At 35.3% G+C, this 23068-nt stretch overlaps 1 protein-coding gene across 1 annotated transcript in view; it reads left to right on the plus strand.

Annotated features, from left to right (window-relative positions):
* Window positions 1-23068, plus strand: part of LOC132560144 (neurobeachin-like protein 1) — a 63804-nt gene that overhangs the window by 13801 nt on the left and 26935 nt on the right. Inside the window, exons 8-32 of the mRNA XM_060224793.1 lie at window positions 100-279; window positions 813-921; window positions 1272-1378; window positions 2572-2655; window positions 2798-2896; window positions 3521-3764; window positions 5553-5656; window positions 6112-6213; window positions 6791-6927; window positions 7868-8000; window positions 8338-8457; window positions 9105-9393; window positions 9850-9938; window positions 10223-10312; window positions 12408-12585; window positions 13337-13470; window positions 13917-14073; window positions 14724-14826; window positions 16064-16214; window positions 17881-18039; window positions 18285-18444; window positions 19353-19441; window positions 19999-20739; window positions 21068-21200; window positions 21955-22070. Coding sequence (XP_060080776.1) covers window positions 100-279; window positions 813-921; window positions 1272-1378; window positions 2572-2655; window positions 2798-2896; window positions 3521-3764; window positions 5553-5656; window positions 6112-6213; window positions 6791-6927; window positions 7868-8000; window positions 8338-8457; window positions 9105-9393; window positions 9850-9938; window positions 10223-10312; window positions 12408-12585; window positions 13337-13470; window positions 13917-14073; window positions 14724-14826; window positions 16064-16214; window positions 17881-18039; window positions 18285-18444; window positions 19353-19441; window positions 19999-20739; window positions 21068-21200; window positions 21955-22070 — 4008 coding nt within the window. The remainder of the gene's footprint in view (window positions 1-99; window positions 280-812; window positions 922-1271; window positions 1379-2571; window positions 2656-2797; window positions 2897-3520; window positions 3765-5552; window positions 5657-6111; window positions 6214-6790; window positions 6928-7867; window positions 8001-8337; window positions 8458-9104; window positions 9394-9849; window positions 9939-10222; window positions 10313-12407; window positions 12586-13336; window positions 13471-13916; window positions 14074-14723; window positions 14827-16063; window positions 16215-17880; window positions 18040-18284; window positions 18445-19352; window positions 19442-19998; window positions 20740-21067; window positions 21201-21954; window positions 22071-23068) is intronic.

Raw genomic sequence — 23068 nt, forward strand, 5'->3', positions numbered from 1 at the left:
TGATGATTCCCATGAAAATAAAATTGATGTGTTCATTTTGTTTAATGGCAATAGAGAATTCACACAAGCAAGATATTTACAAGTTTATTTGTTTTGCAGTCAAATGCATTAAAAGTGATCACTCCTGCTACCCTGGATGTCCTGCTCAAGATGCTGGTTTTTGACAAGAAACAGGGTCCAACAAACGAACAGCGACAGGAATTGCTCACTCTGAAGGAGCTAGTCCTCAAGTCTATCATCTGTATGGTTCATATGATACACGGTGCCATACCAGATCAGGTAAGGTGACCTTGACCTGGTAGGTCATGTGATAGGCAATGTCACATCAGATCATATAAAATGTCCTTGACCTGGTAGATACTCAAAGTTATATCAGATCAGGTAAGGTGACCTTGACTTGGTAGGTCATGTGATACACAATGTTATATCAGATTAGGTAAGGTGACCTTGACCTGGTAGACCATGTGATACATAAAGTTATACCTGATCAAGTAAGGGGTGACCTTGACTTGCACTGTCTAAATGATGCATGGTGCCAAACCAGATCGGGGAGGATGACCTTGACCTGTATGGTTCACATGATACATAAGTATAAATATGAGGTGCAATGATCTTGGTGTTCATGACCTGTACTTCATGTAGTCCACATATCTTAAAAAAAAAAACTTGATTTAAAGTAGCTAAGATGGCAAATAGTACTGTTTAGTAGTGATTTCTTCCAAAATAGTATTTGAAGCTTAGTGGTTGAACATAAATGGATTTAATGATTAAGTGATGTTGATTAATATAAATCAGTTCTCTTGTTACCACAGAGACAGGTAGAGGTTTCCCAGGTGATGGAGGGCTACATGCAGGTGCTACTGGAGAATGACATGGAGCCAGAGGATGAACATGAAACTCGTATGCAGATTGCCATGATAGGTATGTAGCGAAGTTTTCAAATAAAGTATCATAATTGATACTACACTATACTATTCTGCATTAGGCCCAGGAGGCCAACACTCGAAGTCAGATAATAGGTTTATTACAGGGTATTGATAAAGTATCTGTTGGTAATGCTATTGAACAGAAACAGATATGATTAGGCTTATTACAATGCATGGGTTTATTGCCAGTGTAAATATGGTACATCACCAACAAATCAAAATAAATTCAACAATAATAAAAAAGAAAAAATTGAAGAAATAAAAATAATATTTAGATGTTTTATGATGGACCTATAGGTGACTGGAATCAATGTTACATTTGAATATGAGTGTTTTGTGTTGAAGGTGCCATTAACGAGATGTTGGCATGTCAGGATAAAAGTGCCCTACAGGTCATCATGGTGAGCGGTGGCACGTTCGATGCATTTGTATCACTGCTACAGAAAACTGCTGTAAGTATAAATTTCATCACCATAGAATCATAAAATTACTGTACTTGGCTTAACAGCTGTATCATTATCTAATGTCTGCAAGAGATCATAAAGCACACACAATACACAAAGGTTAAGAACAGAATAAGTCATTATGTGAAATACTTTGTATTACGGATACGTAAGACTATCCAATATTATATTTCGTAGAGCATCTCACTTCGTGACCTGATGTGATGGTCAGATGTTTTGTCTCTACTCAGAACCATGTGTGTTCTCAGGAAGCGGTCTAGTTTGTGATAACATGGTTGAGTCTTTTGACAAGACATTGTAACACAATTGCTTTGGATTGGAAACGACAGACCTATTGCATGTTGTTCAGTATGACATTGTGCCTTAATCATGCAACTGTTCAAGGGGAGATAATCCCAATAAATGAAGCTGAATTCTTGTAAAGAACATTTTGTATATGGACACTTGTGAGAGATACTTAACATGTATTCTGGCTGATGATTATAAATATACCCTCCTTCAGAATGGATCAGGTTTTATTAAGGTGCCTTTATTTGAAGTGTTGTAGTTTTCTATCTCCGTACACAGGCTTTAATTTCAGTTGGTAGTCATGACGTCACAAACTTTTGTTTATGGTTGAGCTTAGGATATGGTATCTCACTGAATTAGAATACTACAGACAGCACATACTCAAAGTACAGTCTGTATGGGTAAATCTGGGAAATACTACACATTGTGGAAAAAAGGGGGAATTATTGGCCAATTTTGAGAAATGGAGAAATTCCAGATAGTTCTTCTTCTCAGAATACAAAGAGGGATAAGGTTGAATATATGACATGCATGATGATTTCATAAACAAAAAGAAGACAAATGAGGCTGGATTGTTACTTCTTTTTCATGGCTGGTTGCTTTAAAAAAAAAGTTAATAATCTGTTGTAAGTAGTCTGTGTTGAGGAAATTTTCCCATGTTTTCAGTATACTTTCTTTATGAGGAATTTGTTTAAATGCAGAGGCGGAAACATCCCACTTTGGGAATACTACCTTTTCCAATAGTAAAATTTGTCTAGATTAATCCGTGTTTTGTACAAAGTCACAATACAACAGATCATGAATTCATGATCAGTTGGTGAAAAGGAAATAGAAACCCTACATAAATGAATGATATGACAGAACACAAATAATTTGTTTATTTATATTTACAGTTGACTGGGAGCGAGGCCCAGAGACTAGCCATGTCTGTACTGCGGGTGATGAGTACAGTGCTGTCAGGTTCTGTAAATGCCAAGGTTAGTGTAACATTTCATTGCGGCATTTTGAATCGTTCACTATTGAGGGAAAATGTTTAAAAGTGATATGTGACTCAGTTTTTGCAAACTGGCACGCTGGTGATACCATTGAGTTGATTTGGATGTGTTTATATTTAAACAGGAGAGATTCCAGCTAAGGGTTGGTTATACAAAGTTTGTGGAGGCTTTGAAGAGCCTTGGACAACCATCTATAGAGCTACTAAAGGCGGTCTTAAATCTGGTAACTATGCCCTGCCAATTAGCATCCGGGTTTATAAGTTGTGTTTAGCTTTGTCTGTTAAGGGACTGTATAAATTAATGATACAGCATTAAGTTATTCAGTGTAGAACTTCCTTCCATTTTTTTGTATTTGGAGCATAACTTTGCTAGTTAAGCAGAGATGGTTAAACTTGTATACACTCGTCATATTTAAGCAAATATTAGTGTACCAAATTCCGGTCTCCCAACCCCACAATTATAGACTAATCATATCTATTAATAACAAAGTTATTGCCCTTGTGTCCAGAGCACAATTTTGCTTTTATTTAAACTTGGACAATGAAACTTGGTACATACTAAGATGATGTGAAGTGTACCAACTTCAGGTTCCGACACTCCTTAATCACATAATTATTGCCCTTTATTAAAATTTTGTGTTCAATAAAGTTGTTTTTAGGGAGCACTTTTCAGTTTTACTCGCTGTTTTCTTCAATAGAAAATGAAATTTTGTACATTAAACAGTCGTTTTGCTGTCATAACTACTAAAATATCTCATTCTTGATGTAGAGACAAGGATTTTGGTATTACAATGCTTTTTGTGAAAGCTTTTATCCCATTGATTTATTCTTATGTAATAAATATTCAGGTTGTGGAGAGCGATTTTGACAACACAGAAGAACTCAATGTACATAATACACAAGCAGCCATTATGTTGCTATGTTGGTTGCCTGACATACAGTCACATGATCTCCAAATATGGCTGTCAGAGAGTCTGAGCACGCTCTGTGGGAGAGGTCACAACAACAAGATGAACTGCTGTAATGACGGAATGATCAGTGCCATTTTAACCGTTCTAGGACGAGAACGTCAAATCAATCAGAAAGCTGTTGGTAAGACTTCTCTACTGATGTATGTATCATGCTTTAACTAATTTACAAATACTTAATCACAATCAGTGGATGGGCTTATTTTAAGGGCAAGGAAATTCTGTAAAATCATACATTTTTGTGGGGAATTTATTTGCGATAATTTTTAGGGTGCTCTAGATCCATGAATGCATTTGTTCACAAACTGTAAAAAACAACAAGAAAATATCTACAGGGGAATACAATCATAATTCAAATTCTATAAATCAAGGGAAAATTTGATTAAAGGAAGGATTTTAAAGAAATCCTGAAAAAGCACAAGGATAATAAGACCAGGTGTTCTGGAAGAGTAAGCGTCTTCTACTTCATTGATGATACCTGCCTTGTAAACCCTGGTCAATCCAAGTATGTAATGGCATGTTCTCAAATGGGAACAAGGTATACAACAACAGAACCAACAGAAATGGAAAATTCAAAATAGGGAAATTAGGAAAAGATCGAGATATGTGGCTGATGCAGAAGAGTCTGTTGTTTCCATGATTTTCAATTCTGGTGGGTCTATATGATGGATATTGTCAATAAATCTCTTGTAATTAAATGAAGACAAGACATCATCAATAGATCTGAAAGTGAAGTTAAATTACTTTACAAAGGTCTTTGTGACCTGTGTTGATAAGCTGTTCTATAAATATAGCCTCATATGAAAACAAAAACAAGTCAGCCAACAGAAGGGCACAGTTCCCTCCTGTTGGTAAACCAATAGTCTGTTGGAAGATCATACAACCAAACCCAACGAAGATGTTGTCAGCCAGAAACTCAGTCATCTTTTTTTATTTTGTTCCCTGAATATTTCTTCTTTGATTTAGGCTTAGCTTTGATGACATATGCTTCAGTTTAGTTCTCAAAATTAGTAAAAGTACATTTCTTGAGCTATAACAACAGCAAAATAGAATCTCCATGAAATCATGTTTTTTTTTTAAATAACAAAAATTGATCCTGGTAAAATATATGACTTTACAGTAGCATTGGTTTGTAAAAATAGCTTTGTAGATATATGGATGGACACCAGTCATTGGCTAACTGTGGGATTAAAAAGTTAATTATTTCTGTCATGTTTGAAATGCTCACAGAAATTTTTTATAAGTGGGTAATTTTCTGTAAAAAAAAAAAAATGTAAACAAAATTCTGCTCATTGTAGCACTACATAAAATTGGTTTTGTTTGACTGCTAACAGGCTATCATGGTTTCCACTCAAAAGATACTTGTATGCGGGTCTTTGTATTTATTGCTAGTAATGGGAATTTGCTTAAAATCCATAATTGAAAATCTGACCACTTAAATTTGGATAGGCTTTCCAATGTAGTTAATTGGTTACATGCTTGGCTGACTGTGTTCAGTAGATATAGAAAGTGAACGCATTCCTCATTGTAGTAATATTTAATTTTTCAGTAACTTTAAGCTATTTAACCTAACTTACCAAGAATTTGCATAAGAATATATATTATTTGCAAATGGCATGTTATTTTGTTTATGGATTTTAGTTTTTGCTAAAACTCAAGAAAATATTAAGGTACCAGTGCTGGATTATGAAAAATAACAATTGATCATCACATTAGATGAGGTTGAAGAATTATGTTAGATTGTCCTGTCACTGTTCATTCCTAGGAAAGCTGAATCTGTACGTAAGTCAACACCGATTAATCATGAACTCTGATATAAAAATTATTGATGACACTGCAGTCAAGTTTTATAACTAATGATCTGGTGATAGGTAATGTCAGTTTGATTCTCAATGACTTACGACTTTCTTAGGTCACCTCATCAGCCTCCTGGAGTCCCTGGGGACCCAGTCCATCACAGCAACAGAGTTAAAACAGCTAATCGGTCTCCTGCGATTGGATGAAGAGGAAAAACAGGTGGGAAAACAGTTCAATAGATACTCATTTATAATCATGTATAACTGTCAATTAGGAATTGTAATTTTCTGGCTCATAATATTTCTAATTTTATAATTTTTAATGATATATAGATATCCTAACATTTTAAGATCTTCAATCAGAAATGCAAATTAAGGTGATTAAAGCCAGTTTCATAGTAGCCATGAATTTATACCATTTGCCATTAGAAATGGTCGTTCCATGCAGAACTGCTGGAATCAGAAATGATGTATTTGTGACAAAATTCATGAAATGGACTATAATTTTCTCAATTATTTTCAAGGTATTTAGTTTCCTTCACGTTATTTCATCCTCAAAAATATATATAAAAAAAACCCCTCAAAAATAACAGCCTTTGCAGTATGTTGTAATGATAAATGAAAATTTTTAAACCCATATTTAGTTTTACTCACTTATAAGACTTGGATTTGTAGAATCCGTACTGTAGTCGTCTGATGCATGCTATATCCACTATGGCCCGCCGTGAGGGGAAAGAGGGAGCACTTCATTTCTTCAACCTCCAGGAAACAGCAGATGTAAGTTTTTCTTATAGGCAAGAATCATTACATGGTTACAAGTATTAATTTTTAAAATCTGCATATTTACATTAAGTGAAAGTTGAGGGATTACATTTTAGGTGTTCCTTACAGAAAGATGACTGCCTCGTAAGGGATAATTTCTAAAAAAAAAAAGGAATGATCCTTTTAGCACCAAAAAAAATGTTACATGGTGTGGTTTTGTATTTCGACATTTTCAGCATCTTACCAATGTGATAATAACGAAATTACTTATACAGTAGCTGTACAAAACAAATAATGAAAGGAATATCCAACTGCTAGAGAAACAGGTTGAGGACATGTTCATTAATTGATTAAGAATACCCACAAAGCAACAGAAATCAATCTCCCTCAATCATAAAGGGTTTTATGGTACATGAAATTTTGACACTAAAACGTGAACATTGTCATCAATGTCTTCATATTGAGGTATAAAATGGGAACATTGTTAGATTGATGTAAAAAACGAATATGTCGTCAGATGAAGGCATATTGAAAGTAGAACCTTGTATGATTGAATTTGAAATAATGAAAAAAATTATATTTGTATTTGCAGTGTATAACATTGCCATCTTTCCGGAAATGGCCTGGTGCTGGATTCTCCTTCCTGTCTTGGATTTGTCTTGATGGTACTGTAGACACTAAACTTCACAACCTACAGGACAAAACCTCCTACAGAAGAATCCTTTATAGGTGAGTAGGGCAAACCTATAACACAACACTTCATATAGAAAAATCCTGGGTGTGAAGGTTCAAGTAGGTGTGCAACCTACAGGACAATGCTTCCTACAGAAGAATTCTTTATAGGTGAGTAGGGCAAACCTATAACACAACACTTCATATAGGAGAATCCTGGGTGTGAAGGTTCGAGTAGGTGTACAACCTACAGGACAATGCTTCCTACAGAAGAATTCTTTATAGGTGAGTAGGGCAAACCTATAACACAACACTTCATATAAGAATCCTGGGTGTCTTTATAGGACAATGTGAGAATTCTTTATAGGTGAGTAGGGCAAACCTATAACACAACACTTCATATAGGAGAATCCTAGGTGTGAAGGTTTGAGTAGGTGTACAACCTACAGGACAATGCTTCCTACAGAAGAATCCTTTATAGGTGAGTAGGGCAAACCTATAACACAACACTTCATATAGGAGAATCCTAGGTGTGAAGGTTTGAGTAGGTGTACAACCTACAGGACAATGCTTCCTACAGAAGAATTCTTTATTGGTGAGTAGGACAAACCTATAACACAACACTTTGGGTGTGAATGTTCGAGTAAGTGTACAACCTACAGGACAACATGTACTTTAGTAGGATCCTTTACATGCGAGTAGGTAGAATCTGAGGTCGGGAGAAAAAGTAAGTGCATACCTTACTCAACTTTCTCAACGTTGACCAAGGTTAAATTTCCTTCAAGGTCACTCTTGGATTTCTAGATGTGTGATTAAGTTTCTTTCTGCCAAATGTTTGGTTTTCTCAAACCTTAAGTTGATAGTGATTATCATCATACAACTGTAATATTTTATGTTACAAAGCTTTGTGTGTAGTGGTGAGTGTGGATTTGAAGGATTTGTGATGTGTACGTGATTTGAGACCTTTTTAGCTGTAGATAAATGTTTTATGTTACAGCTTTGTGTCCAATGCTGGGTGTGGATTTGAGGCGTTTGTGACGCCAACTTTTGATATTGTGATAGCTGTATATAACCGTAAAGAATACTCTACTGTGATAGTAACAGATACAGGCCTCAACGACAATCTCTGGGTGAGTTGTTCTTATTAATATCACATCACAGTGGTAGAGTACTGTCTCATTATCAGTAATCTGTTTGTCTATACCAACTGTCAAGAGTTTTAGAACTTATTTCTCTTCAACATAACTCGTTCATAGAAAAAAAATATCATTAAAAATAACATTATGTGATAAAACAGTATTGCTGCATATGAAATATTTTGAAGCAAATAGACATTGATTTCAAGATAAATCCTATATCTGTTCTGTTATATGATACATTTAGATCGTAAATTCATTACATTATTGAATATTTTTTCTCAAATTTTATTAAAAATTGATATTAAAACATACTTTGTAAATATTTCAGCATTGTATAGCCATAGTCCATACCAGTTCACGTCGGCCATTCACCAATAGTCAGCTCAATGTCTACATTGATGGGAGACTCAAACTCAACTCACAATTAAAATCTCCTAACATGACTGAAGTATGTATTATAACATATTCTCTTGTTAGTCAATGGTCACACTTAGGTCACTTATTCTAAACCAATGAAATTATCGGGCCTCATAAATATCCAAAAATGTCAGTGAATCAGAGCAGTATATTTCCAATTAGAAAATCTTTTACTAATAGAAGATTGTTTGGCTATGTTTCTTAAATTCATTCATATTTGTGCTTCAACATCTGAGCACAACCTTGTGTATTGTAATTTTTTAAGTATAAACAAAATTGCTCACAGATTGTATGATTGAAAACAACAGATTTCATTTTCAAAAGTCTCCTTTTTAGGAACGAAATTATAAATTGTTAACCGCCAAATTTATTTAAATAAACTGGAAACTAGAGTCCAAAACTTGAGATTTGACATGTATAGGAGGTATTCAGATAAAAAAAATTCATGATCTCTGCTTCCTTGACAGAATGTATTAAGTGAAAATTTACAGTATACCTAGCCACAGATTATATATGATAAATGTTTGTGTGGATGATTGAAGTCATCAAATGTACATCAGCATATGAATTAATACATTATGATGTAAATCCTTTTTATTTGGACTTAGTAACAGTAATCGTTTGAATTCAAAGACATCAAAATTACGACAATAGCCAAATAATGGAAATGTATTTCAGGCGTTTACGTCTTGCCGTGTTGGATCGCCATGCCCTCGTTCAACCATGAACTTGGTACTCGACCAATCAGGTCCAGTCGCGGACACAAAGACTAAAAAATCACCTCTGAAGTTCTTATTTCCAAGCCAATCAAAGCCAAGTCCCTGTGAACCAGGGGTGAACTCCTTACTGACTGGAACACAGGATGATGCGTGGGGGTCTCCCATTTCAATTCACGGACAACTTGGTCTGATCTGCTTCTTCCATGATGCTTTGCATCCAAGTCAAGTGAAAGCTTTATTCTCAGCAGGTTTGTAACATGATGATGTTGTCTCTTGTTGACCTTTTGATGTGATGTTAATGCTTTAGAGTCCTTGGATGGCTGAGTGGTAAGGCATCTGACTGTCTATCACTAGCTCTCCAGTTCTGGGTCACAGGTTTGGGGCCTATGTATAAGGCAGTGGCCAGGTACTGGTCACAGGTTGGTGGTTTTTCTCCGAGAAGTGTGGCTTCCTTCCACCACCAAAACCTGGCACATCCTTAAATAACCCTGGCTGTTAGAAGAATGTAAAGCAACAATTCAGAGTCAGGATTAGAAACTTTATTGACAATTGTTTATTTTAACTGTTTCAAGTTCTCATGAATGTGGTCTGAAAATAAAGAAATGTTACATTTAAGTAAATGTTTTGCCATGGGAAGAAAATGCTCAATTTTAATACAAGAATATTTTTGAATGTCAAGTTAAAAGCGTGACCTTTGTTTACAGGACCAAATCATCAGACATTATTTGCCAATGAAGAATTCTCTGAATTGAATGATCTAGTCCCAAAGATGGTTCTCCAATATGATGCCAAGGTATGTATCACAAACATGATGTCACACAGTCTATCACCATTACTGAGTGATACATGATGTATGGTCAGCTCTAAACATGTTCTTATAACACAAGAGACTGCTGGGGGGGATGTATTATAGGATGTTGTTACATTATAATATGCCGACTACTTATATGTTACCTGTTAGAAGTATCTCCCCAGGTATAGTAAACCTCCCAACATTTTCCTCTGGTTAATAATATGTATATTGAATAGAAATTCTTATATCAGAACAATTCCTAATCATTGTGCATGTCATTACAGGCATCCAGGGATGGACTGTGTGTGGACCTGTCTCAGAATCTAAATCATGGCCAGCTCATTGGCAAACGGTGTGTCACCTGGGATATCAAGGTACCTTATAAACACAACAGCAATATCAAACTAACTTCACAGACACCTGACTATAACCTGGCTTAACAGACACCTGACTATAACCTGACTATACAGACACCTGTCTATAACCTGTCTTTATAGATACCTGACTATAACCTGTCTATAACCTGACTTTACAGACACCTGACTATAACCTGACTTTACTGACACCTGTCTATAACCTGTCTTTATAGATACCTGACTATAACCTGACTTTACTGACACCTGTCTATAGCCTGTCTTTATAGATACCTGACTATAACCTGACTATACAGACACCTGTCTATAACCTGTCTTTATAGATACCTGACTATAACCTGTCTATAACCTGACTTTACAGACACCTGACTATAACCTGACTTTACTGACACCTGTCTATAACCTGTCTTTATAGATACCTGACTATAACCTGTCTTTATAGATACCTGACTATAACCTGTCTATAACCTGACTTTACAGACACCTGACTATAATCTGACTTTACTGACACCTGTCTATAACCTGTCTTTATAGATACCTGACTATAACCTGTCTTTATAGATACCTGACTATAACCTGTCTATAACCTGACTTTACAGATATCTGACTATAACCTAACTCCACAGACACCTGACTTTAACCTGGCTTTACAGACATCTGACAATAACCTAACTCTACAGACACCTGACTTTAACCTGGCTTTACAGATATCAAATTATAAACTTCCTTTACAGATACCTAACTTTACAGTCACCTGGCTTTACAGTCACCTGGCTTTACAGACACCTAACTTTACAGTCACCTGGCTTTACAGACACCTGGCTTTACAGACACCTAACTTTACAGTCACCTGACTTTACAGACACCTAACTTTACAGACACCTGACTTTACAGATACCTAACGTTTCAGACACCTGACTTTACAGTCACCTGATTTTACAGATACCTAACGTTTCAGACACCTAACTTTACAGTCACCTGGCTTTACAGACACCTAACTTTACAGTCACCTGACTTTACAGACACCTAACTTTACAGACACCTGACTTTACAGATACCTAACGTTTCAGACACCTGACTTTACAGTCACCTGATTTTACAGATACCTAACGTTTCAGACACCTAACTTTACAGTCACCTGGCTTTACAGTCACCTGATTTTACAGATACCTAACGTTTCAGACACCTAACTTTACAGTCACCTGGCTTTACAGTCACCTGATTTTACAGATACCTAACGTTTCAGACACCTGACTTTACAGTCACCTGATTTTACAGATACCTAACGTTTCAGACACCTAACTTTACAGTCACCTGACTTTACAGTCACCTGATTTTACAGATACCTAACGTTTCAGACACCTGACTTTACAGACACCTAACATTTCAGACATCTGACTTTACAGACACCTAACATTTCAGACATCTGACTGAAAGGACATCCTAGCTTCCACTAGTGGGAAGTGCCATTTAGTTGAGCAGTAGAGTGTCCAGCTTACTGATGTCTGACTTGAATGTCAGATATCCTGTATATTATTAATAATAGTGACTTGATTGACACCTGACATCCAACTTGTCTGACACCTGACTTTTCTGACATCCAACTTGACTGACACCTGACTTTTCTGACATCCAACTTTACTGACACCTGACTTTTCTGACATCTAACTTTGACTGACGCCTGACTCTACTGGTTTCTGTCTTGTTTGAACAACATGAGAGAGAGATGACCATTTCAATCATTTTTTAAAAACAAACATTAAGGTGTGTCAACATTGTATACATGACCATACAATGTAATCTGAATTATTGAGAATACATTGAAGAGAGATTTTAACAGTCAAGGAATGTCCCATGTAATTGAAATGTATTCACTAATCAGTTGCTGTTGATTATCAGATAGAAGTCATAGGTCAAAGTTGATGCAGTCAGGGTCACAGAGGTCAGTTCTAGTTGAATGAATAACTTCTAAACACTTATTCATTAGATTTTTGAACATATAGCATCAACATTCTCTAGTGACTGAAATTATTTCTTAAAAGGGATTTTGGAAAAAAACTGAACATAAACATTGAATGATTTTGTTATTTTTCAGGATGTGATCAACTGTATTGGCGGTATTCAGGTGCTAATTCCTCTGCTTGAGCAGGTGAACAAAGGTCCCTTCCCTGGGGAGGTGGTCATATCCCCTCCCGAAAGTCCAGGTGTCATGTCACACTCCAGTTCACAGGAACAAGATGACTGGGTTGTTATCCCTAGTAGTTCATATGCAGGTAGCTAAATCTTTTCATATTAAAATAAAAATGGTCAGAGTTCTCATTGGTCTGTTATCTTTTAAATCTTGATTTTTCATCTATTTCTCATTTTCTTGTCGTGATATTTTTTAATTTGATGATGTTGATTGTATAGGATTTAATGTACATTTTATCTATTTTGTTTTTTTGACTGCGTTTCTGTAGATGATTTATTACAAAGTAGTATTTGGGGCCAATTAGGATCCCTATTCTCAATGACAAAGCCCTTATTATTTTCCCAATCCAACTGTTAAAATCCCCAAATAAATGGTTGTTGAAGAATTTAAAATAAACATCTAGATGGTATTCTCCAATGTACAACTTACCCTGGGTATGTAAAGTTAGCTCCGGATTTAGATGGCAGTGTTTTTGCTTTAATAGCAACATTGGACAGAAATAAACCTATTTGTTCTGATTAACTTTAAATATCTTTGTGTTTCACTATTTCTCCTAAGTTTAGATTTTGTAGAAAGTTTCTCCAAAATTCAAAGCCAAGTTCCCAATCTGAAGGTGATGAAAAATACCAACTGCAATGTGCAATCCATCTTTTCCGTGCCCACCTATCATCAGCTTTTATTGCATCTCCTTCCAAGCTTCTGTCCTTTGATAGAAATAAAATGGTTGATCTTCTTGGTAGCGAAAATTTCTTACAAGATTCTGTCCTTTAATAGAAATAAGAATTTGTCATCTGTTTGTTTTAACTCACTTTGTGTCACTGTTGGTGATGTAGATGCCAAACTAGAACAGAACCAGGTGTCGGGATTCCTGACCTTGTTACGCCACATGGTTCACACCAAGAGCATGAACCAGGACACATTTGTTAGAACTGGTGCTGCCACCACACTCGGAGCTCTCCTGCAAAAGGTACATGTGTGATGTCTCTTTAACACAAGAACTGACATTGTCATCTTATATGGAACTCTCTTTTAGAAGCCAGAAAGTATACTTCATGTATATTGAAAGTATTTATTAGTCTGGCATTTCCAATTTCAAGAAGAGCTTTCCTGCATGAAGAGATCATGTATGTAAAGTGAATGGGAGATAATCAAAGTCTTCAGCCCAAATTGATTCTAATATAACTGTTTTGATAATTGCTGAGACTTAGATTTTCTTGGATACCAGATTTAGACAGGGTTTTTGTGCAAGATAATAGAAAATTTAGAAACTTTGAATAACATTTAAAAGTACACTCTGGAGAAGTTTATTTTGAGATGAGATATTTTTATATACTGTTGGATCGATTTTGACTGGGAACATTAAATAATCTGTCTATCTGTGAATAGCTCTGAATGACATACATTAACTTCCAGGTTGACCCAAAGCTGATAGATGTCAACGTATTAATGGCCGTCCAGTTACTGGTGGAGACGACGATGACTGTCAACAAAAGTATGGTGAACCATCTTTATCAGCACATCCTGTTTGACTTCAGGATCTGGAGCAAGAGCGAATTCCCTGTCAGGATAGGTACTAACAGAAATCACATTAAAAGTTTTTTAACTGAATTCTCAATTCTTATTTTTGTTTTGTGGACTAAGATCATAGCAAATTAACAAGTAAAATTGTTAGAACTTTAGAAGTTATGGTGGGGAAAAATATAGAAATATTACACATCATAATTAAAGACTTTAATATGTATTTGATAATATTAAACCAAGGTGCAATGAAGACATCAAACATGTCAAAGCATTTGAAAAAAAAATATAGTTGAAACTCATTATCTGGAAATTCAAGGGACTGTGGGAAATATTTCAACCTATCTTAATTTCGACTGAAATAGGAAGTCCAGATGAAGTTAATGATATCAGTTTCCTGATGGTGATCCATTCATTGACTAAAATAGCACGGTACTCTGTTCTTCAAACAATGTAAATTAACCTGTTGATTGAAAGGGCTGTAAATAATCAGCAATAAATAGATTTCTCCTTCTTTTTTGTTTGAATAAATAAGTAAAATGTAGTATGTATTGTTGTTTAGTTTGGGGAAAATATAGCAGTATTTTCTTTAAAATGAAAAATTTTTATCTTCAGTTTGGGAAAAAAAAGTTTTTAGCTTGTTTTTGGCTGAAAAAAAAATGCAAAATGACCAACATTGATTTTATATGATTTTGGTTTCAGGGCATATCCAGTACCTATCTACAATAATCAAAGACGACAGAAAATACTTCAGGAAGAAATTTGGTGTACAGTATATAATGGACATAGTTAGAACCTACTACAGGTTTGTACAATGATTTCCAGACAGGATTATCATGTCTATGAAACTCTCAAGGCAACATAAATTTTTGTCTCAAGGCAACATAAATTTGGTCTTGAGGCAACATAAATTTATTTTTAAGGCAATATAAATTTGGTCTTGAGTCAACATAAATTTATTTTCAAGGCAATATAAATTTGGTCTTGAGTCAACATAAATTTATTTTCAAGGCAATATAAATTTGGTCTTGAGGCAACATAAATTTATTTTCAAGGCAATATAAATTTGGTCTTGAGTCAACATAAATTTATTTTCAAGGCAATATAAATTTGGTCTTGAGTCAACATAAATTTAGTTTCAAGTTCTCAATAAATAGATCACTATCTGTCAAGGGAACATCTTCTAATGGTGTATTGACTTAAGTTGATAAATAAAGTCACATACACCAAATTCTGTCTATTTGTAAAGTTATGTCCCTTCGTTTAGTTTTAAACAAGGTATTGAAGGTTAGAAGAAAGTCATGGGTAGAATTTGTCCCGGCTACATGTTTTCAATATATTGTCAGTAAGCTCATGACATTTTATGACATCACGTGCTCCCATATATTTCATGACATCTTCATATGTCGTAATAAACATGCCTTCTTTCCTGTCTGTATTTTTAAAGTTATGTCCCTTTTGTAATGCCTCCAGACATCATGAAATACATATTGCTCACCAGTTAGGCATGGTTGCATGTAGGAGTTGGCTGAAGAAATATTGATCTAACAATAATGATTAGCAAACACAAAATAATGAATTCAATCTTTATGTGTTACAAGCATACTCATTTGTTAAGATCATAAAATAATCCTGAATGACTTGTTTATATTGGGTCGTTTACTACGACAACAAAATGGCAGACTTGGATTCTACATTTGATTTCAGAGGCATTGAAAATGAGAAAAACAGAGTAAACGAATAAAAACTATTGAACATGTTTATTAAGTTTATTGTTGAAATGAAGCAAGAATACATATAAGTTGTGCACACAAGCAAAATATGGGTTATGATGAGTGATAACTGGTTAAGTGATAAGGTGAGCAGAAGAACTACCATACTAACTATCATTTTACAAAACGATTGCACCACATGTGGGAAGGCGCTTACAATCTTGTCCATGAAATTGGAATTGAATGCAGAAAGTGTAAGACTAAATGATCTGTAATGTGAGAATTTTTTATGGCGACAGCACATTATCTACATTAACTTGTATATTGCAGTTCTTGTGAAAGTGGATTATCAGCGGTGGATGCCAAGACGATTCGCGGATCCCTTCTTAGTCTAGTCAAGTATTACATGACAAAAGATGTCACTGCAGAGGAGGTGTCCACCATCATCTCCTTCATCCTCACTGTTAAGGAAGAGGACTTGGTGAGAACACTGCATTTATCATTACTGACACCATCAAACACATCACACACATAAAACAACTGTACAGACAAACCTGTTTAAAAAGCCCACTCAACAGAGCACAGAAAAAGCGGTCTTTACAGACAGGTTGCTTTTATATAAAAAGCAAATATATTTTGTTGATGAAGGAATTTTTTTAGGTCTTGATAATGGCCCAGGGTTATGATATTGGGCCAATAGCATGCTGAGATAAAAGGCTATCATGTTTGTTCAAAGCAAAATTAGAAACAATAAAAAACTTAGTATGCATATATCGGTTCTGTTCTGTCTGCCTCAACACTGGGATCGATGGCCTGAAACCTCAAGTGACCATTAAGGCCCATGGACCTTTTGATTTTGATAGCATGTGGCCTTTATAAAGAGGTGACCTTTATGTAGAGGTTCAATTACTAAGAATTACATTTCAATGAAAAATATTTCATTTTTGCTTCAAACTTTTGTTAAAATTGGAAAAATATGAACCATCGAAAGAGAAACTTTTTACATTATTTTCTACTGTAATGACAGGTGTGTGAGAACATTATTTTCTACTGTATTGACAGGTGTGTGAGAACATTATTTTCTACTGTATTTACAGGTGTGTGAGAACATTATTTTCTACTGTATTTACAGGTGTGTGAGAACATTATTTTCTACTGTACTGACAGGTGTGTGAGAACATTATTTTCTACTGTACTGACAGGTGTGTGAGAACATTATTTTCTACTGTTATGACAGGTGTGTGAGAACATTATTTTCTACTGTATTTACAGGTGTGTGAGAACATTATTTTCTACTGTTATGACAGGTGTGTGAGAACATTATTTTCTACTGTACTGACAGGTGTGTGAGAACATTATTTTCTACTGTACTGACAGGTGTGTGAGAACATTATTTTCTACTGTTATGACAGGTGTGTGAGAACATTATTTTCTACTGTACTGACAGGTGTGTGAGAACATTATTTTCTACTGTATTGACAGGTGTGTGAGAACATTATTTTCTACTGTACTGACAGGTGTGTGAGAACATTATTTTCTACTGTATTTACAGGTGTGTGAGAACATTATTTTCTACTGTATTTACAGGTGTGTGAGAACATTATTTTCTACTCTATTGACAGGTGTGTGAGAACATTATTTTCTACTGTTATGACAGGTGTGTGAGAACATTATTTTCTACTGTTATGACAGGTGTGTGAGAACATTATTTTCTACTGTAATGACAGGTGTGTGAGAACATTATTTTCTACTGTACTGACAGGTGTGTGAGAACATTATTTTCTACTGTACTGACAGGTGTGTGAGAACATTATTTTCTACTGTACTGACAGGTGTGTGAGAACATTATTTTTTACTGTACTGACAGTTGTGTGAGAACATTACTTTCTACTCTATTGACAGGTGTGTGAGAACATTACTTTCTACTGTATTGACAGGTGTGTGAGAACATTATATTCTACTGTAATGACAGGTGTGTGAAAACATTATTTTCTACTGTACTGACAGGTGTGTGAAAACATTATTTTCTACTGTACTGACAGGTGTGTGAGAACATTATTTTCTACTGTACTGACAGGTGTGTGAGAACATTATTTTCTACTGTACTGACAGGTGTGTGAGAACATTATTTTCTACTGTATTGACAGGTGTGTGAGACCCTGGATATGCTACTCTCTCTGCTGGACATGCAGAGACGGCAGGACCAGCTATATCTTTTCATGTTTGAACCTGATATGGCAGAACTGTTTCTGGGACTTTTAGTCAAGGGAGGATACTCTGTCATGTTCTACGAAAAAATCATAAAGGTATATTCTTTTGACAATAATTCCTTTCTCTGACCATGTCAACTTTGACCAATATGTAGGAATAAGGGGGGTATATTTTCATAGAATATATTATAATTTACTTCAATTATGATGACTTTTTCTGGATATGTTTATATGTTTTCAAGAAACAATAATTAATTTACCAGAAAGATTTTGTTGTTCATATTAAAATATATCCATAGTATTAGAAGTATCAGATAGATGATTAATCATGTTTTCTATAGGTGCTACATACAATTTTGAAGTCAGATAAAGTATATGAGAAAAGCAAAAGTCGTGTTCGCCTCAACGAATGTGGTCATCTTGGATTGGTTGGCATGATGCAGAACTGTGAAGTATCAGGACCTATGATCAAACGCTTCATTGAATTTGTCGCCATCGCAGGTAAATTATTTTTCGCTGTTGTGAGTTTTTAGTTCTTGTGCAATAATATTATTTGAAATTATCATTACATTTACATTTTGTGTGTTTTTAACCACTCTTCGATATAAGTGAAAAATTGTTTGATGGCTTATGTTGCTACTCTATATACGTTAGAGAGTAATGCTTGGTAAAGGGAGAAATAAAATATCAGTATATAGACTTAATTTGTTTGATGTCCTGGAGAACTATAGTCTTGCCTTGTGTCTTTAAGTCCTTAGGTCCATCATTCTGCTATTTTGTCTGGACTCTACCTCCTTCTCTACTTGTCACTACAACTTAATATTTTAGATATGGGTTCACCGTGATAATTAAGTGTGTTATGTATTAAAAGTAGGTCACTATGACCTACATTTTGACCTTTGATTCTATCAGAGAAATAATTTGTCTGACCTCTTTCTCTTGTACTGGTTTTTCACTTGGAACTTCTATCATGGGGCATGGGTTCACCTTGGTGAAGTGGTCAGTTGTATATCAAAAGCAGATCACTCTGATATATATTTTTATCTTCGACTTACGTCAAAGTAAAAAATTCTCTGGTCGCTATCTCCTACTCTACCTATCACTGGAACTTCATATTTAAGGTATGGGTTCACCTGGGTAAGGCAGTGTGTTTGTGGTGGACAGTAGTTCACCTAATTGCCATGTTAACATGATGTAGTTAAATTCCTTGCAGACAGCTGTTATCAACTTCTTGTTTCTGTGGGTTATGTCACGTTGCTTTTCTTACAGGCTTGCCAAAGTGCTGTAATACCCTGTTGTCATTGTTACAGCTGATAATTACATGTTGGTTTTCTTACAGACTTACCACAGTTTTGTAATTTCCTGTTGTCATTATTACAGCTGATAATTACTTGTTGCTTTCCTTACAGATTCACCACAGTGCTGTAATTCCCTGTTGGCGTTATTACAACTGATATATTACAGCAGTTCTGATATTAAGTTGGAGGCCAGTCGACAGGTATAGTATTTCTACCTTCTCTTTAATCTCTCTTATTTCCTGTATTCACTGTACTTTCCTTCAGTTTCCTCATCCTACTTATATACATGTTACTACAGTTATCTCCCCTCCCAAACAGAAATGACTTTTCTGCCAGCTTATTTTTTTCGTTATCCTTTCCTCTGTATCTTTTCTTTTCCCTTTCTTACTCTTAATTACTTCCCTTTCTTCTGCTCAAAAACAATTTTCTATTTCCTCAATAGATACATCTTTCTGCTACCTCAACATTTTCCCAGCAATCTTTCTTTGTTTCTCTTGAACTGTCTTTAATATAAACCTGATCTTCGCTTTAAGTTTAATGTACAATTTTGATTTCCTCACCAAATTAAACAAGATTGCAAAATTCATATTCTTTCTCAGATTTCAATGTAATGAAGTCATTTCATATATCAGATTTGGAAATTTCTTTACAGATGTTAGCTCTACTGGTTAGTAATAAAGCAAAAAAAAAAAAAAAAGGAAAAAACAATGAAAGCCAAAAACGTTTTCATATCTCAGATTTGAAAATTTATTTGCAGATATTAGCTTTACTGGTCGGTAAAGTGAATTCTGCCAAAAATTTCTCCAAGCAATTGGGATGGCAGGAAGCTTTAACAAAGCTATTCATCTTCCGTTCAACTGTTGATCACCCTGTTAACAATCATGACAGTGTAGAAGGTTCTGAGAACCCTGTTGGTGTAACAGTTAGTGATGTTTCTGCATTGACAAATAGTAGGGTTCAAACAGCTAGAGAAGGGAGGGAGGATTCACCGTCACAGATAACAGTGAATGGGACTCCGAAACACCCAACATCATTGAATCTTGGTGCTAATGACTTTTCTCTCACACCCACACCAAATACTCCACGCACACCCATGTTCATTTCACAACAGCAATTTGAAGACATTGCTAACTCCGAAGACGAACGCCCAAGATCAATGAGTCGAAGTTCAAGTGCAAGTGTTGAGGATTTAAACACATTAGGTCAAAGATCACAAGACCGATCGGGGTCTGTTGTCAGCCAATCAGCATTAAGTATTTCAACCAGTGACAGTATCATGAGCCTGACAGATGTCACAGAAGGAGGGCCTGAGGAATCTGGAAGAAAATCCCAGGACGAGGTTCAGCATATACAGCAAGCGTTAGATAATCTCGGAATACAAAAGATCTATGTACGGAACAATATTGAACGCACTGAGGAACTTTCCCAGAATCTGTTGATCATACTTCTCAGTTTGATGTGGAAGGGTGTTGAAGGATCAGACAAAACTGCATGGAAGGTTTGTACATTAACTTGTGAAAGGAATTGTTTGTTTTTGTGAATACTAGGAAGGTTACAATGTGGCATCACCTTAATTAGAATGGTACAAGGGAAGTAACTCTGTAGATTTAGGACTTTCGGTTTGGAAAATGTTTTCACTACATGATAACATTATATAACCCAGGTTTAGTGTTCTGAAATGTCTTAATTGTTATTTTTTAAATTACAATATCTTAAATGAAAGATTGAATAAAGTAATAAGAATTTTTCACAAAGATGTGAAGTTTGACTAAATGACACACAATCTTTTGATGCCTTAGATATTAAAGTTGATATGAATGTTACAGGAACGAGGACAGGTGTTTTCTTGGATTGACAGAATTGCAGAGACACATGAGCTTTTACGATCCCCTACAGAGTTGAAGCGTCGTCTGCTGGAGATGATGCTCCACTCATGTACCTCAGACATTAGGGAAGCTGGTAAGACACATGTCTACATGTCCAACCAAACCTCTGGTAATCATGGTATTTGAGAAGACACAATGTCTGTATGTCACATGAGGCTTCTGGTAAGACACTTTGATTGGATGTATAATTGAAACTGCGTCTTTATGCCTAATCAACAGACTGGTGCAACACTGTGTAGATATCTAATTGAAGTTTTGGTAAGACACTTGTGTCTACATTTTCATGACTAACTTCTGATAAGGTGTTTAAATAATTATCAAGTCTAACTACTGTTAAGACACATATGTCTACATAATTGTCAAGTCTAACCTCTGTTTAGACACAGATGTCTTCATAATTATCAAATCTAACTTCTGTGATGGTACTTAACATAATTCTCATGTCAAACTTCTGTTAAAACATTTGTGTCTACACAATTGTTGTTCTGTTAAAACACTTGTGTCTACATAATTGTTGAGTCGTAACTTGTGTTCCAACATCATAAGAAATAATGTTACAATGACTTTGAAATTGTCTATAGGATAATATTTACAAATTCTCTAATAGATTTATAAACTAGATGGAAGTTGTAGTGGGAAGAAAGTGTTGACAGATTCTTCTGAAGATATTAGACACTTTGATATTATAGCTCAAGTTCAGCACGGTAAATATGTATTCCCTGTGCAAATGATTATGCAGGTGCTGATCAAACATTTCAACTATTAAGTAAACCCCCATACAAACTCTAAGATTTGGAAGGTGTAGTCAGATTTCTTCATTTCATCAGGACAAGCAGTGGCAGGTCCAACAGAAAATGCCATTGAACTTGTCAGACTGGTTCGACACTTCATGCAAGCAGACGTCAACCTTTTATCCTGCAAGGAAGATAAATTCACAGAAAGGGTAAGATCATTGAACAGCAGAGAATCAAATATTGATCAGCTGTTTTATTTTGATACTTTTTTTCTGTAATTTAATTTGAATTCTTTCACCATTTTACATATATCTGATACATATGTCTGTCTTTTGGTGTACCTGTTGTTGATGCGTTGTAGCTTTTTAGGTCGCCTGAGACAAAGATCTCATGGTGATCTAGTGCGTCGTGTGTCCGTAAACTATTTAACATTTTCTACTTCTTCTCTAAAACTCCTGATCCGAGTTCAATGAAATTTTTCCTAGCCTAAGATGAAGCAAAAATGTGAATTATACAGTTCCCACCCCACAAGGGCCTCAGAGATGGGGCCTAAAGGGGTCAAATTGACTCAGATCTTAGTCTGAACACCCAGATATATTAGAATCAAATGCTCTAAGGGATAGAAATTTTTAAAATCTTCTCAACCTGCAGATGTGGTAGAATCAAATTCTCTTCATGGATAGAAGCATCTTAACAAGCTTAACCAAAATTGTGAATTTCATGGCCCTAGATATCTTTGAGCATAATTTGTTTAATTTCCATTGGAAATATTTCAAATTTGGTTAGAATTATCAGTGAAGGATGATGGCTTGATGGTATGCCTATATTGATTCTGGCTGACTTCCAGGGGTTAATGGATGGGGCCAAATGGGGTCAATTAGACTCAGATTTCAAAAAAAAAATTTTCTCAACACCTATATATAATAGAATCAAATGCTCTTAGGGATAGTAGAATCTTAACATGCTAAACCAAAATTGTGAATTTCATGGCCCCAGGGTCTCACATTTCCCCTCGTGAAGGGGTTACATTTTAATATAATTAATTTGGGAAAACTAGATTTTCGAGTATAATTTATTTAATTTCTGGTGGAAATATTTCAAACTTTGTTAGAATTATGAGTGGAGGATGATGGTTTGATGGTATGCCCACATTGATCCTAGCTGACCTCCAGTGGCTGATGGGTGGGGCCAAATGGAGTCAAATTAA

The sequence above is a fragment of the Ylistrum balloti genome, unplaced genomic scaffold, assembly GCF_031769215.1.
Source record: "Ylistrum balloti isolate Yb309-2 unplaced genomic scaffold, AGI_CSIRO_Ybal_v1 Utg371020, whole genome shotgun sequence".
Taxonomy (NCBI): domain Eukaryota; kingdom Metazoa; phylum Mollusca; class Bivalvia; order Pectinida; family Pectinidae; genus Ylistrum; species Ylistrum balloti.